Source organism: Trematomus bernacchii, unplaced genomic scaffold (genome assembly GCF_902827165.1).
Source record: "Trematomus bernacchii unplaced genomic scaffold, fTreBer1.1, whole genome shotgun sequence".
In the NCBI taxonomy this organism is placed as follows: domain Eukaryota; kingdom Metazoa; phylum Chordata; class Actinopteri; order Perciformes; family Nototheniidae; genus Trematomus; species Trematomus bernacchii.
In genome coordinates, this window is record NW_022987515.1 from 204235 (window position 1) to 218319 (window position 14085).

The 14085-nt window shown below is 39.8% G+C and overlaps 1 protein-coding gene across 1 annotated transcript; it reads left to right on the plus strand.

Moving 5' to 3' along the window:
• Positions 1–568: 568 nt before the first annotated feature.
• slc34a1b (solute carrier family 34 member 1b) lies at positions 569–12581 on the plus strand. The gene is made up of 12 exons (XM_034115882.1): positions 569–635; positions 739–924; positions 2238–2384; positions 2632–2775; positions 4893–5004; positions 5524–5719; positions 6824–6919; positions 7085–7151; positions 7283–7450; positions 7548–7664; positions 10970–11094; positions 11988–12581. Exons 1-12 carry the CDS (start codon positions 575–577, stop codon positions 12579–12581), a joined length of 2013 nt encoding a protein of 670 aa, XP_033971773.1. The 5' UTR covers positions 569–574.
• Positions 12582–14085: the final 1504 nt, after the last annotated feature.

The window sequence follows — 14085 nt, forward strand, 5'->3', positions numbered from 1 at the left end:
CATGGATACAGATGTGACCTTATTGATTCTGACAAGGTGTTAGTTTGTTGAGAGAGATGACTCAAGATTCAAGATTCAAGGCTTTTATTGTCATTCGTACATAGCTACAGTGTAGTTATGTCGATGACAATCTTAGGTCACAGGCTCCTCGAACAGTGCAACACAATAAAACAGATAAAATAGTAAATACAATAAAATAGAATAGAAGTAGTGCCATAAGAGTCTATATACAAGTGATAAATAATGTGTAAGTTGCAAACAGGTGAATGTTATGGATGTTCTTAGTTCAGGTGTTTGATAGTCTAGATGGTGCCTCTCAGTGTGTGAAGTTTAAGTGTGATTTGATCTCAAAACCAATTACACACACTGTGGGCCGCCTTTGTTTTAATTGCTTGTTTGTGGTCTACAGTAGCAAAGTGAGAGACTCACAGGCTTGAGACATATTGGTCTCCTTTGGCCTATGTTTCCTGCTGCAGGCTGTTAAACACATAGACTCTCATATCTGTTCCCTTAACAACCATTTCATGCTGTGATTGTAATTGCTTCCATATTTCTACACAGCATTCAATGCACCATGTCATCTCGATCTATAACAATAGTGTCCTCTGGTCGGAAACAAGGGATCAACTGCCATGGTAACTTATTAGTTTCAATTCCCAGCATTCTGTTTTTTTATGACTTTGAAATGCAAAGCTGATCTTCCCCACCTGAGTGCATCCTCTTGTTATTCATTATCAGGGTTGATGATACAAGGGACTCAGCTCTCCTCACAGCCCAAACTCCTGCAGGAGGAGGACAGGGAGTCTGGCATCGGGTCCACTCTTGACCTCAGCAGCAGCAGCTTTGAGATCCACAACCAACATACCAAACACCAAACCAGCGGTGTTTCACCCAGGGAGGAAGATAGACTCGATATAGAGAAAGGTACAAAAGCAGCATGAAAAGAAGAATCATTTCCTGGCACGGCAGCAGGTCTGATGTCTTTGAAAAGGCAAATAACAACAGCAGAATCCAAACCACATGCTCAATGGATAAGGACATGCTCGAAAAACACACACAGGGCCAGTGGGATCACACAGTCTGGGCAACAAAGACAAAGTCCTGATGTCCCTCAGCAGCATTTTGCTGGGTAATGTAGTTCTTCAGACGACTTTGATCTCTTTAGCTACGTGAAATGTCTTGCTAATGCGATCTTTCTTATACAGAACAATGTCATCAGGTAAATTAAGCTATACTTAGTGGTGTAAAGTTATAGTAAATTTACTCAAGTACTGTACATAAGTACAATGTTGTACTTTACTTGAGTATTTCAATATTTCTTCTACTCCACTATAATTCAGAGGTAAATGGTGTACTTTTACTCCACTGCATTTATTTAATACCTTTAGTTACTTTGGATTTTTGATGTGAAATATAATCAACACTTAATTAAGACTTTAGTTACACCCCGAGTAACATTCACAAGCTACCCTGCAGTATACAAAGTAATTTGAACTAGCTGCACCTTTACCAGCTTTGATAAACACATAATACATCAATAATTATAAGAAAAACATATACTAAAATGTGCCAATCTGCATAATAGGTACTTTTACTTTTGGTATTTTAAGTTTATTTGATGCCAACACTTTTATACTTTTACTTGATTACCATTTTGAATGCAGGACTTGTACTTGTAACAGAGTATTTATACACTGATCTGAGTACTTCTCCCACTTCTGTCTATACTTAATCATAGGATAAGGCTGGTGTCGTTCTATATTGATCTTACTGTTAACAAATTCTGCAAAACACCAAAACCTTGAGTGCTTTTGGTAGCTGGTGGTGCATGTGGGATTGACTCAAAATACACTAAAGTGTGCTCTTCCTAACGAAGGGGACACGTCATTGCAACCTTTCCCCTCTTTAATGTGTGTGTAACCTCCCACCATATCAGTCAGTCTAGTTTATCTTGCCTCATAAGAGCATTACACGGTGGGGTTATGACCTGTCTGTTTCGAATGAGCGCGGTCTCTGAGGTCCTATTTGGGTTAAGTGTCTTAAGTGAACAATGTCAGTATGCAAGAGCTGCCTCTGTGCTTCTAAATAACTTCTGTAGGAAAGCTAGGAGAGAGATTAAAGAAATGGAATTGCTTCAAATGACCTGTGACGTATCTGTGATATATTTTGATAACTTTCTGTTGGTTAGACATACAGGCTTAGCCATCTCCTTGTTTTTATTGTTGTGGTTTAAACAGAAAGCTCTTCACAGACCACAGCAGTGACTTCCAACACGATCCCACAGCTCCTCATCAATCTTTCCAAGATCCCTCTCCTCCTCATCCTCCTCTTCCTCTTTGTTTGCTCCTTGGACACTCTGAGCTCTGCCTTCCATTTAGCAGGTGGTAAGTACCATAACCCTCAGTAGCCTCTCATTGGGTTTAAAGTGACTCCCCCTGCTGATGTCTGCCAAATAAGTGAGTCACTGAGCAGTTGGTCCTGCTGTATAATTTACTGCAGAGCTGCAACTGGTGACCTTTTAGGATTTGCAGAAACATGCAGTTAGAATCTTATTTAACATTGCTCTTGGCTAACATGTCATGTCCGAGAACAGCATGTCTGTATCTCTATGTGTTTCGCATATTTAAACAGGTAAAGTCGCAGGGGACATTTTCCAGGACAATGCTGTGCTGTCCAACCCCGTGGCAGGGCTGGTGGTGGGGATCCTGGTCACCGTGCTCGTCCAGAGTTCATCCACCTCCACCTCCATTGTCGTCAGTCTGGTGGCCTCGGGATGTGAGTAGGAGCATAACATTGCAGAGAGAACTAATACCACACTGGGAAAATGTTCTCCTAAAAATCCTCCATTTCAAACCTTACTTAAAGGTCCCCTATTATACTGTTTTTCATCAATATATTATAGGTCTCAGATATATACAAAACATGTCTCTGAAGTGTTTGGCTGGAAATACCAAACAGATCATGCATTGTAGCATCCCATAAACCCCTCTGTTTCCGCCCTGTTTCAAAAAGTGCTGATTCTGTGTCTGTAGCTTTAGATGAAAATAAGGGGCCACTCCCCACGCCCCTCTGGGAGATATTTGGTTTAAAAAGAACACTATGGTGCTCTAGGAGATGCAGGTGATAAGGTGGGCGGCAGTTACCTTGGTTGGTGATTGGCTAATGGTTACACAAAAAGTCAGGACAAAAAGTGAGCGAATCTTTTTTCCTGAAGCTTTCAGAATCTCTTTACACAGAGGGGACACATGTTTATGTATAAAATACGTGAAAAAGTGGATTTTGCACAATAGGTGACCTTTAATTAAACATATTAGCAACAGCATATACTGAAATAACCTTATTTTTTGTATTTTGATTTGTATTACTGCTTCTTTCTATAGAAATGCATCATATTCTAAAAAATCATTTATTTGAAGCTTCCTCACTGCGCTGTGTGAGAACCATGTATGACTGACAGTTTACTTTACATGACCTCAGAGAAAGTGTAATCTGTAAATTACTGTACTCATGAAAGCTGTCGCAAAATGCAATGGGGTAAAAAGTACAGCATTCGCTCTGAGATGTAGGGGAAATATAAAGGGTGCACACAAATAAAATATAAAAGTACATATAAGTACATCAAATATGTACTTCTGTTCAATAATCAAGTAAATGTACTCACTTAGATTCCAGCCCTGGTGAGCTGCCATGTAGCAAAATGATTTTATTTACGGATTCAAATAAGATTAGACATGTAAGTATGCTATGCATTAAGTTACAATTAGCAAACATATTATAGCGTTGGTCAAATACAAAATAGGTGAAATACAAAATGTAAATCATTTTCTGAGTGCACTGGGGCCCTCAACTTTTCTAGGAAACTGAACTCACACAGAAGTAAATACAGCGTTGGTTGAGGACTATTTTCAGCTGTGAATATAAACATGTTTGTTATTTTTGTGACTATTTCTGGCAGCAAGATGGTGTATGTGGGACTGACTTAAAATAAACTGCATGCCCTTAGCATCTTAATGAAGGGAACATGTCAGCAACATTGTGTCTTATTAGTTTAATAGTTTTGAGTTTCTTTATATTAATTCTATAAAACACAAGGTCGTACATAAGACTGAACAGAAAATACTTGTTGGTGAATACATGTATTAACAGTTTTATCTTTCCATGGGATTAAACGAATAATAGAAAATGTCTTCATCGATATTTTAGATTGTAGTACTGTGATAACCATTTGCGAAAAACATCTGGGAATTCATGTAATCTAGTAGATTGGAATGGGATCCAAGGGATAATGAAATCAATACATTTCACACCCTTTAATCCCCCCCACCTTCTCATTAATTCTAGTTTATCTTGAGTCAAAAAACAGTGACATGGTGAGGTGACAGCCTGTCTTTATCTAACGAGTGCAGGCTATAAGGTCTTGTTGTTGTTAACAGAGAATGATTGCAGTATGCATGAGCTGCCTTTCAAAGAACTCAGAGAATATAGGTAATTATCAAAGAGATGCAAACGCATGGAATTGTGTGTGTGTGTGTGTGTGTGTGTGTGTGTGTGTGTGTGTGTGTGTGTGTGTGTGTGTGTGTGTGTGTGTGTGTGTGTGTGTGTGTGTGTGTGTGTGTGTGTGTGTGTGTGTGTGTGTGTGTGTGTGTGAGCATGCTGTTGTAGGTCATCATCATTAAAGGTATTCTCAACAATGAACCCCCCTGCAGAGTGGGTTAAGCTGCCTCCACTCCCCTTCAAATTAATGTCACCTCATGTATCATTCTGAATGACGGGAAGTCACTGCTTATAATTATGTGACACACTATCATTCATAATGATGCCATACATTTATCCATCATAAATGTTATATTGTTCGAGTGAAATGTGTTGTTCTTCGTGGTTTCACCCCACAGTGCTTGAGGTGAGGTCTGCTGTTCCAATCATCATGGGGTCCAACATTGGGACCTCAGTCACGAACACCCTGGTGGCCATGATGCAAGCAGCAGAGAGGAATGAGTTTGAGCGGTGAGTGGAGAAAGGTGGCGAGGCACAGCATGAGTGCAGGAGAAGCTGAAGAGCAGGGAATAAGACATTGAAATGGAAAAGTGAAGAGGATAAGTAGGGAGATGGAGGAAGATTGATAAAAGTGTTGAAAGTGCAGAGGAGAAAGCAGAGGAGGGTTAAGAGAAAGCATTAGCAGCTGCCTGCTGCCTCTTTGCTTCAGCCTCCGTTTAAGTATAATTTATAAGAGTGACAATAATGGCACCAACACACATTGACTCCGCCAGTATCTTTTTGGCATGAAAATATACGGCACTGCACAGATGGCATGTATTTTAATCTGTGTCTGGTAAAAATAAATATAATTGATTAAACATTCATAATTTACTAACTCAATGAGTCAAAACTAAACTGCACATTACATCATCCACATATAAAACACTTGACCCATGAAAAGCAGATTAACAAGCAATCATTTTGAGTGGTTGATCATGTTAATGGCTGACCTTAGTTAACACAGACAATGATTGTGACCCACTGCAGTGCCTTTGCTGGGGCAACGATCCACGACTGCTTCAACTGGCTGTCGGTGCTGGTCCTGCTGCCGCTGGAGGTGGCGAGCGGCTTCATCACCAAGCTGTCTCTCCTGCTGGTCTCCAGCTTCAAGCTGCATCCCGGAGAGGAAGCACCTGAGCTGCTCAAAGTTATCACTGAGCCAGTCACCAAGCTCATCATACAGGTAACTATCAGCCAGTCAGCTTTTGTGATTAACCATTTGCTAAACCCCTCCCCTAAACAGCAAATCTTAGTTTAATTGACCTAGTCATGGCAGGTCTTCAGTCTTTGGATTTTCGCAGTGAGAGCGATATTTGAAGATTTTGGATAATAGAGTATTTTTCAAAACCAAAGACACAATTCATAAGTGTATGGAATGTTCTAAACCCTTTCTTTGCGCTAATGCGTGGTGCAATCATTAACATGTCTAGCTGGCTAGCTTACTGCCTAAAGTAGTCGGCCTATCAGAGGGCTTATCGGGTCAATGAGCACATCATTACATTAGTATGTGGGTTACAGGTTACGTCATACATAAAAGTCACATTTACAGTACATTCACTGTGTAGTATTCCCCCAAGCCGATCCCGGATGCTGCAGAGTTTGGGCGATAGTTAACCTGCTCTTTGGGGAACTTGGGGACGTGAACAATCAACCCCAGCAATGTTGCGTTGCTCAAAATGTTCCTTGAGATCTATTCATACAGTTGTAATATTTAAAGAGAAAAGGTCCAGCAAGACTGAGGCTACATTTTTACACTCTGCAGATATAATGCCATAAACACATTTGTTTCTATATGGCTACTACACAGAGCATAATTCACTTTCCGCCAGGGACACGCAGCAAGTTTGTATTAAAGCTGTCTCTCACAAAATTATCATTTTAAAACAGGTGTGCTGGAAACACAAAAAGGGCAGCTGGAAACACTGTCTGTTTGAAACACTTTTTGTTTGCAAATTCTTTATTTGCCAGCTAGAAATCAGAGGCTTCCTTTGTCTTACATCAAGAAACCATTCTTTCAACATTTCTACGAATTCTGAGCAGTGACTCTGACGCTGTTTTTATTGTTATTATGTTCTGGGTGATGCTGGAAAAGTTTAATGGACATCTCAGAAGTAACTACTGTATGGCGGGCGAAGTTTAACAAACAGTGCCTCAGACAGCTGTGATGGGAACTAGATGTAAGGTGTCTCCTTGAAGGACTGAAGGATTGGTGGATGAATAATAAATGTTGCTTTCCTTTGACTCACAGAATTTAAAAGATGGAAAATATTTCTCCTTTCTCCCTCAGCTAGACAAGTGTGTGGTCATGGGAATCGCCATGGGAAATGAGGACATGAGGAACAGGAGCCTGGTGAAAGAATGGTGCCAGACTGACCTGGTTATGGTAATGGCCCCATCTCCACTGCTGTCCCATGCACATGCAGACACAATGTGTCACACAGTAGCGCCACATACAGACTGACACTGCTGCCAGTGAAAACTGTGTTGCTAATTTGTGTTTTCATCACTTTCTTTCTTTCTTTCTTTCTTTCTTTCTTTCCGTCTACAGTCCACTGGCAATGTGAGCACTGCAAACTGTGGCTCCAGGCATGACTTATCCCAATCACCACTGAAATGTGAGTTCTCTCATTATTGTAATGTTTTTCTAGTAAGCATTTCCCTTTCAGTACTTCCCTGTTAAGAAGGCAATACAACTGTGTGTTTTTGTAATAATCTATTGATGTTTGTTGGACCTGTCCTCCTGCAGGTAAGCATCTGTTTGTGTCCACGGGGCTGTCAGACCTCACCGTGGGTCTGATCCTCCTCGCAGGCTCTCTGGCCGTCCTCTGCACCTGTCTGCTGCTTCTGGTCAAACTGCTCAACTCTCTTCTTAAAGGCCAGGTCGCAAAGGTCATCCACAAAGTCATCAACACAGGTGGGCATGCTTTTGACATGAGAGAGGTGGTGGAGAAGACTAATATTGATGTGTTTATCGTGGGTAATTGCCATCCCTCCGTTCTTTATCTCAACAGACCTGCCATATCCGTGTGGGTGGCTGTCAGGATACATGGCCATGTTTGTGGGCGCAGGGATAACGTTTGTGGTCCAGAGTAGCTCTGTCTTCACTTCAGCCTTGACTCCTCTTATAGGTGGGTGAAATAAGATTTTGCACCACCAATGAAAGCCTCAGAGTTGTTTGTTTATACTATATTATGTGAAAATATCATTAAAAAATAAAAGGTTATTGTGAAAATAAGTAGAGCATAGAAGAAACTATGTGTGTGGGTTAATATAGCAATTATTGGCCGTCCATTTGAAATGGATTAAATGAGCCGTGAACCATGAATATATATGTTCCCTCAAAATAAATAAATATTAAATATATATTAGAAATGTGTAAAAAACCCCACTATGAGGTCTTCGATATAGCCATACTTACAGAATTTTATAGTATTTTCTGTTATTTTCCTGTATTAGACATATCAAACGTATGATGACATCAATCAACACAATGCTTTAATTGTAAGCAAACTGACAGATGTTGCTTTGAAGGATGATGAATAAATGGATGCAATGAGTATTATGAATTATAATCAATTTAATTGTAGCATCCTGACGGGTAATTTGTGGTTCTACGTCAGCATATGCAAAATCTAAATGAGTAACTTTATAATTCTCATATCATTGTATTGATTTTTCTTATTCTTTATACACTTCAGTCTTTCATTTACATGTTCTTTGTGAGTATATAGTATAGTTAAACAATGGTAATGTGACTAATGCCAGCGGGACACATTATGCATATGTGCCTCCTGTGCGTAGGATTAAAGGATATTGCTCTGTAGACAATTGGATTACAAAACACAAAACACATTATATATACCATCATACAAAGTACTTTTCCTGTAGGCTTGGATAAACTGGGCTTTAAAGTCCAGGGCCGATCCCAGCTTCTACCTAGTTTGAAGGTTGGAGTTTCTTCTTCAAGTTGTGTCTCATTTGTTACAGAAAGTCTCTTGTTAATCATCTTATTAAAATGGATCCTAACTGTCCGAGTTTCAGATCTTATTCTCCAATAGTTCGGCACTGTGCATAAAAGACTCTCAATGATGATACTGTCCTGGACTCTGCTTCTAGTATTAGTTGATAGGGTAACACTTTATTTTGATAGTCCATAGTTAACACTCTATAAGTCATCAGTTGACATTTAGTAGCATGTCAACAGTGCACCAGTTGACATGTATCAGTTGACATTCAACAGCACCGTTCAAACCGACAAGTAACTAAGCATTAGTTGACGATCAACAGATAAGCAACTAAAGTTCAGTTGACTATTACTTTAAGCATTAGTTGATGATCAACAGATAAGCAACTTTAGAGTTTAGTTGACTATCTGTTGACTGTCAACTAATCTAGAGTTGACTATGAGTATACTTTTAGTAGGTTCTCCACTAAGCGTTTGTAGGCATGTGTTAGGACTATCCAATTAAAGTGAAAAACAGTTGAGAACAGTAGAAAGTCTATAACCTATCAACAGAACACATACATTCATCCACTAATTATATGCAACAGACATGGGAATAAAGCGAAATCTTTTGCACAACTGATCACGAACACTGGATAACTGAAGTCAATGCCAGGCTATAAAGCACAGTAGAACACACACTATATGCAGCATATCAGAGAAAGAAACCTTTTTTATTTTAATAATATACTACAAGTAAAAACACTGAACAGTTGTGAACCACATTCAATCCTACTAAAGGACTACTAAGTGACTACTACTACTTCTACTGTTCTCAACTGTTTTTCACTTTAATTGGATAGTCCTATCACATGCCTACAAACGCTTAGTGGAGAATGCCTACTAAAAGTATACTGATAGTCAATTCTAGATTAGTTGACAATCAACAGATAGTCAACTAAACTCTAAAGTTGCTTATCTGTTGATCATCAACTAATGCTTAATGACTTAGTAATGTAATCTTTAGTTGACATCTTGACTCTCAACAGATTATCAACAGATAGTCGACATGACCCTGTTGACTTTCAACTGACAGATTTATTTTGAGTAGTTGATTGTCAATTTTGAAGATGTTGACACAATCTACAGATAGTAAGGTTGAATATTGGTTAATAACCTGTTGCAAAAAACACAGAGACTTTTTGTACAATCTATAAATCAACACTTGAGATGTACCTTATATTCTACTGGCAGTTAGTTAAATGCATGTTACTTGTCTGTTGAAACAGTGTTGTTGAATGTCAACAGATGACTTATAGAGTGTTAACTATGGACTATCAAAATAAAGTGTTACCGTTGATGGTCATTTAGTTTGATGGATTGAGGTTAAATGACTTAATATTTAACAAAAATATCAAGTGAATTCTTTGTTTTAATGTTGTTGTGCCAGAGAGATAACGACCGGCCATAACAGCATGTACCTTTACTGTCAATCAAACCAGGAAGAAACCCCACTGTAATCTAGCAGCTCGTAAACTGGGCTGCTGTTTGCAAGGCCACTGCTTTTTACACAAAGTTATAAATATAAACACCACAACCTCTGAACAGACATTTACTGCTGCAATAGTAAATTGTTAACTGTACATTGAGTGAGGATTTACCCGATTGTTCTTGTACTTATTTGCTAACTAAAATGAGTGTCATCTCATACGGTCAAGAGAATATCTTAAGATTTCTTGTTAGCTTATAGCTAATGTTTCAGCTGGGGCCAAATAAGGACATAAACCTGCTTATTTCCACTGAAATAAGTCCTGTGAGTCCTGTGAAGTTTGGAAGAACATATTGCACAACTGTCAGTGTATGCCGCTGGCTAAATGAAGCATGTCAAATCAGTGATGTCTGAGTCATCGGCCTGCTACTCAGTGATAAATGTAAGATGGGAATCATGTCTCATTTTAAACAGGAGTAACTGAGAAGCTTTAAATTACTAAAAGGCAAAAGACTATATTCATGGATGTCATCCAACCTTCAGATATATGTAATTAGGTAATTCTGTTTATTTTACTTCGTTTATTTAAATGTAGCTTTCCCTGCACTCCAACTCTCGGGCTTACCATCCCCTAGTATCATGCATTGAAAACAAACTCAAAAAACGCTTCAGAGCACCTAGGGTAAAAGAAAATATCACTTAAACTTTCATTCCGACTGCAATATCCATCTTCAAAAAGGCAAAATAGACACTTTATTGCAGCTTTGCACATCTGCTGGTATTTATTTATGGAGTTGTTTGTGTTCAAATGGCCTATTTGTAAGGGAGTCCTTCAAGGTTGTATGTTTTATTTTGTTTTGTGAGACCCTAACATAAGCCATTGTTCTAACATCATATGATAGACAGTAACGTTTATTTAATTTGTATATATTATGAGCTTTTCATCTTAATTGAAAGTCCCTTTTTCCTCTGACACAGCGTTCTTCTGTCGTCTCCCTCAGGTATCGGTGTGATCAGCCTCGAGCGGGCCTATCCCCTCACCCTCGGGTCCAACATCGGCACCACGGCCACCGCTCTGCTGGCAGCTCTGGCCAGTCCTGGGAACAAGCTAGCAGCTGCCATACAGGTAAGCCAGTGTACAACCTAGCAGGAGCCTCCTGTGCCGAAAAAACAAAGAGGAAGTGCCTAAAATGAATATCCTAAAATGTCCTTGAGACTGGGTTAAGAATGTAGTCCATCTCCATTGGCTCCCATGATAAAATGCCCATCAGCAAAAAAGTACAATTCTAAAGTGCAGTAGTTTTAAAGTGTAGTACGGTAGGTCTCTACTGCTAACTGTACAAGGGATATATCTCATTGGTTTAAATCAAATCAAGGCTTGAAGTTACTTATATGTAAGGGCATGAGAGCTTTGACATATTGGTGCTGTCACAGGTTGTGAGTTGACAAATCTCTAAAGACTATCCACCTCTTTGCCCATTTTTTATTAGAGTTGTCAGGCGAAGTCAACCCTTCCACTTTGAGCTTCAGTACGGCTTTTCATAAACCTATGGGGTACATCACAAAGATTGTGTCAATATTTTATACAGTCAATGGATAAAACAGGTATTTTAAAAACTGCAGGGAAATGAAAACAATAATGTGAAGGTCCCATTACCAACACCCTCCCACCTTGAAGAAAAATGTTTCATGAATTCTGATAGGCGTCACAGAGAGGAGGATAGACACACAGAATATATTTTTCCCCTACCCGGACAAAACCATCGGTGTTACAGATAATCATCTACAGATGGTACATTATAATAATACTGGTCTCTATATTTATGAACATTATTTCTGCACAAATAAGCTGAAGGCAGCTAAATGTGCTTCAGGGAAAACAATTGTTGGTAAATCCTCCCTTCGGACTCAACTGCCAACTCTAAAACCATCTGGTATCATTGGATTATGTATTTGGAATGAATGTTGGCATCTTCAGCACTCACATACTGCATCTGTTTGCATTGTCTTTGTATGTAGATCGCTCTGTGTCACCTCTTCTTCAACGTCTTTGGCATAATGCTGTGGTATCCTCTCCCCTTCACGCGCCTGCCCATAAGGATGGCGCGTGTCCTTGGTGAGCGCACTGCCAAGTACCGCTGGTTTGCAGTCCTGTACCTCCTCCTGTGCTTCGTGCTCCTGCCCTCGCTGGTTCTGGGCCTCTCGCTGGCAGGCTGGCGAGTGATGGTCGGCGTTGGGGCTCCGTTCCTGTGTTTGACCATCTTCATCTCCATGATTAATGTGATGCAGGCCCGTACTCCTCGCCACCTGCCCACTAAGCTGCAGAGCTGGGACTTCCTGCCCCAGTGGATGCGCTCTCTCAAACCCCTCGATCGCCTCATCACCAAGGCAACTGCTTGTCGTTGCGAGGAGGGACAGGGAGAAGAAGAAGAAGAAGAAGAGGAGCATATATCAACACCGAAGACCTCTGTCAACACACAGGAAGAGTCGGCCCAGAGGAAGGCACAACTGGCTTATGACAACCCAGTCCTGGACTACCTGGACGAGAGCAGACCAGGTGTGAAGGTGTTCAAATTGAAAGGGTTGGAGAGGTGCAACAGCACTCCACTGTAGTCAAACCAACAATATTTACTTAGATCTGTATTTTGACAATATCGTCAGACGAGAAAACATATTTTATAATGCCTTGGAATAAAAGCCAGTTCTTGTTAATAATTGATCTATCATTAGAATAGCCAGGCTACATTACCTGAGCTAGTAGTATGATATTTTCCTCTATGCTTGATTTTCTTCCAACTGAGTAAGCTCCATCTACAATGAACTTTGAAACTCATTTAATGATGAACTACACTAACACGGCATGCAATGTAGTGTGATTCTGCAATTTAGTTTTTGACGACTAGTGGCACTATGAATTGCTTTTTACGAGTGGGTCCCCATTGGTTGTGCACATTGCCAAAATAAGACGAACATCCATAAAAAATGGCAATTGCAAAGAATTGTTATTAATACCACACGGTCTTTGAGTAATACCTAATTAAGGATAACTACATGACTTAATGTGTCTGGGCTATAGACACAACATTTGAATCCAAAAGATCCAAAGGGGCAGCTCTAACAAGCCAGTTCAGACTAGTTCAGAAACCAGTTTTTTCAGTGTCTCATTTTGCATGAATTTGACCACATTTCCATGATCAGTCACTGACTGAGTGAATGTCCAGTCATGTCTACAATGCATGTCAGAGTTGGTTTAACCCTAATCATTATTAACTGTTAAACTTTCCAGGGTTTCGCAGATCAGGAGTAATTCTCATCCTTTCCTGGTCATGTCTTTGTGTTAACAACAGACTGAGATAAAAGGACACTGGCACTGTTGTTACTGGTCGTGAAACAATCGTATTACAGAGTAGACAAATGTTTGCTTATTATGTTAAAATGCCATGTCTCTTCTTATATAAGTGTAAGTGGGCAACATAATACACACAGACACTAGACAATAATTCAATAATACTCACGTCAGCACCTGGACGTTGTCTTCAAAGGTTTGTGTGTGTGTGTGTGTGTGTGTCTGTGTGTCTGTGTGTGTGTGTGTGTGTGTGTGTGTGTGTGTGTGTGTGTGTGTGTGTGTGTGTGTGTGTGTGTGTGTGTGTGTGTGTGTGTGTGTGTGTGCGTGTGCGCATGTGCGTGTGCGTGTGTGTGTGTGTGTGTGTGTGTGTGTGAGGCGTAGTGTTAGGTGTGTATTCGTGTTTAAGTGGGAGAGAATGCACATTCAGAAGGTGTTGTTGAATGTGTGAATATGTGCTGTTTACTCTGCTGCACTGTAACAATTTATCATGCGTTTGAAATGTTGACTCCTTGAAGTCTGATGATTTCATCAGAGAACAAAGTCTGACTCTTTTAAGGTGACAGACTTTGAAGAGTGCTTTACAAGAATGACGAAAGCACACATCAAATAAATAACTGCTCTGTCTCTGTGTGTAAAATAGCAGCTTGGGATTCAGAGAGAGACTTCATTCATTCTTGTGTGCCTGACTTGAAAGAAAACATCTCTCCTTTTTCTTTTACCTATTTAATGAACTTGCTAATTTCTAACAATTGTTTCAGACACATTGGTTTC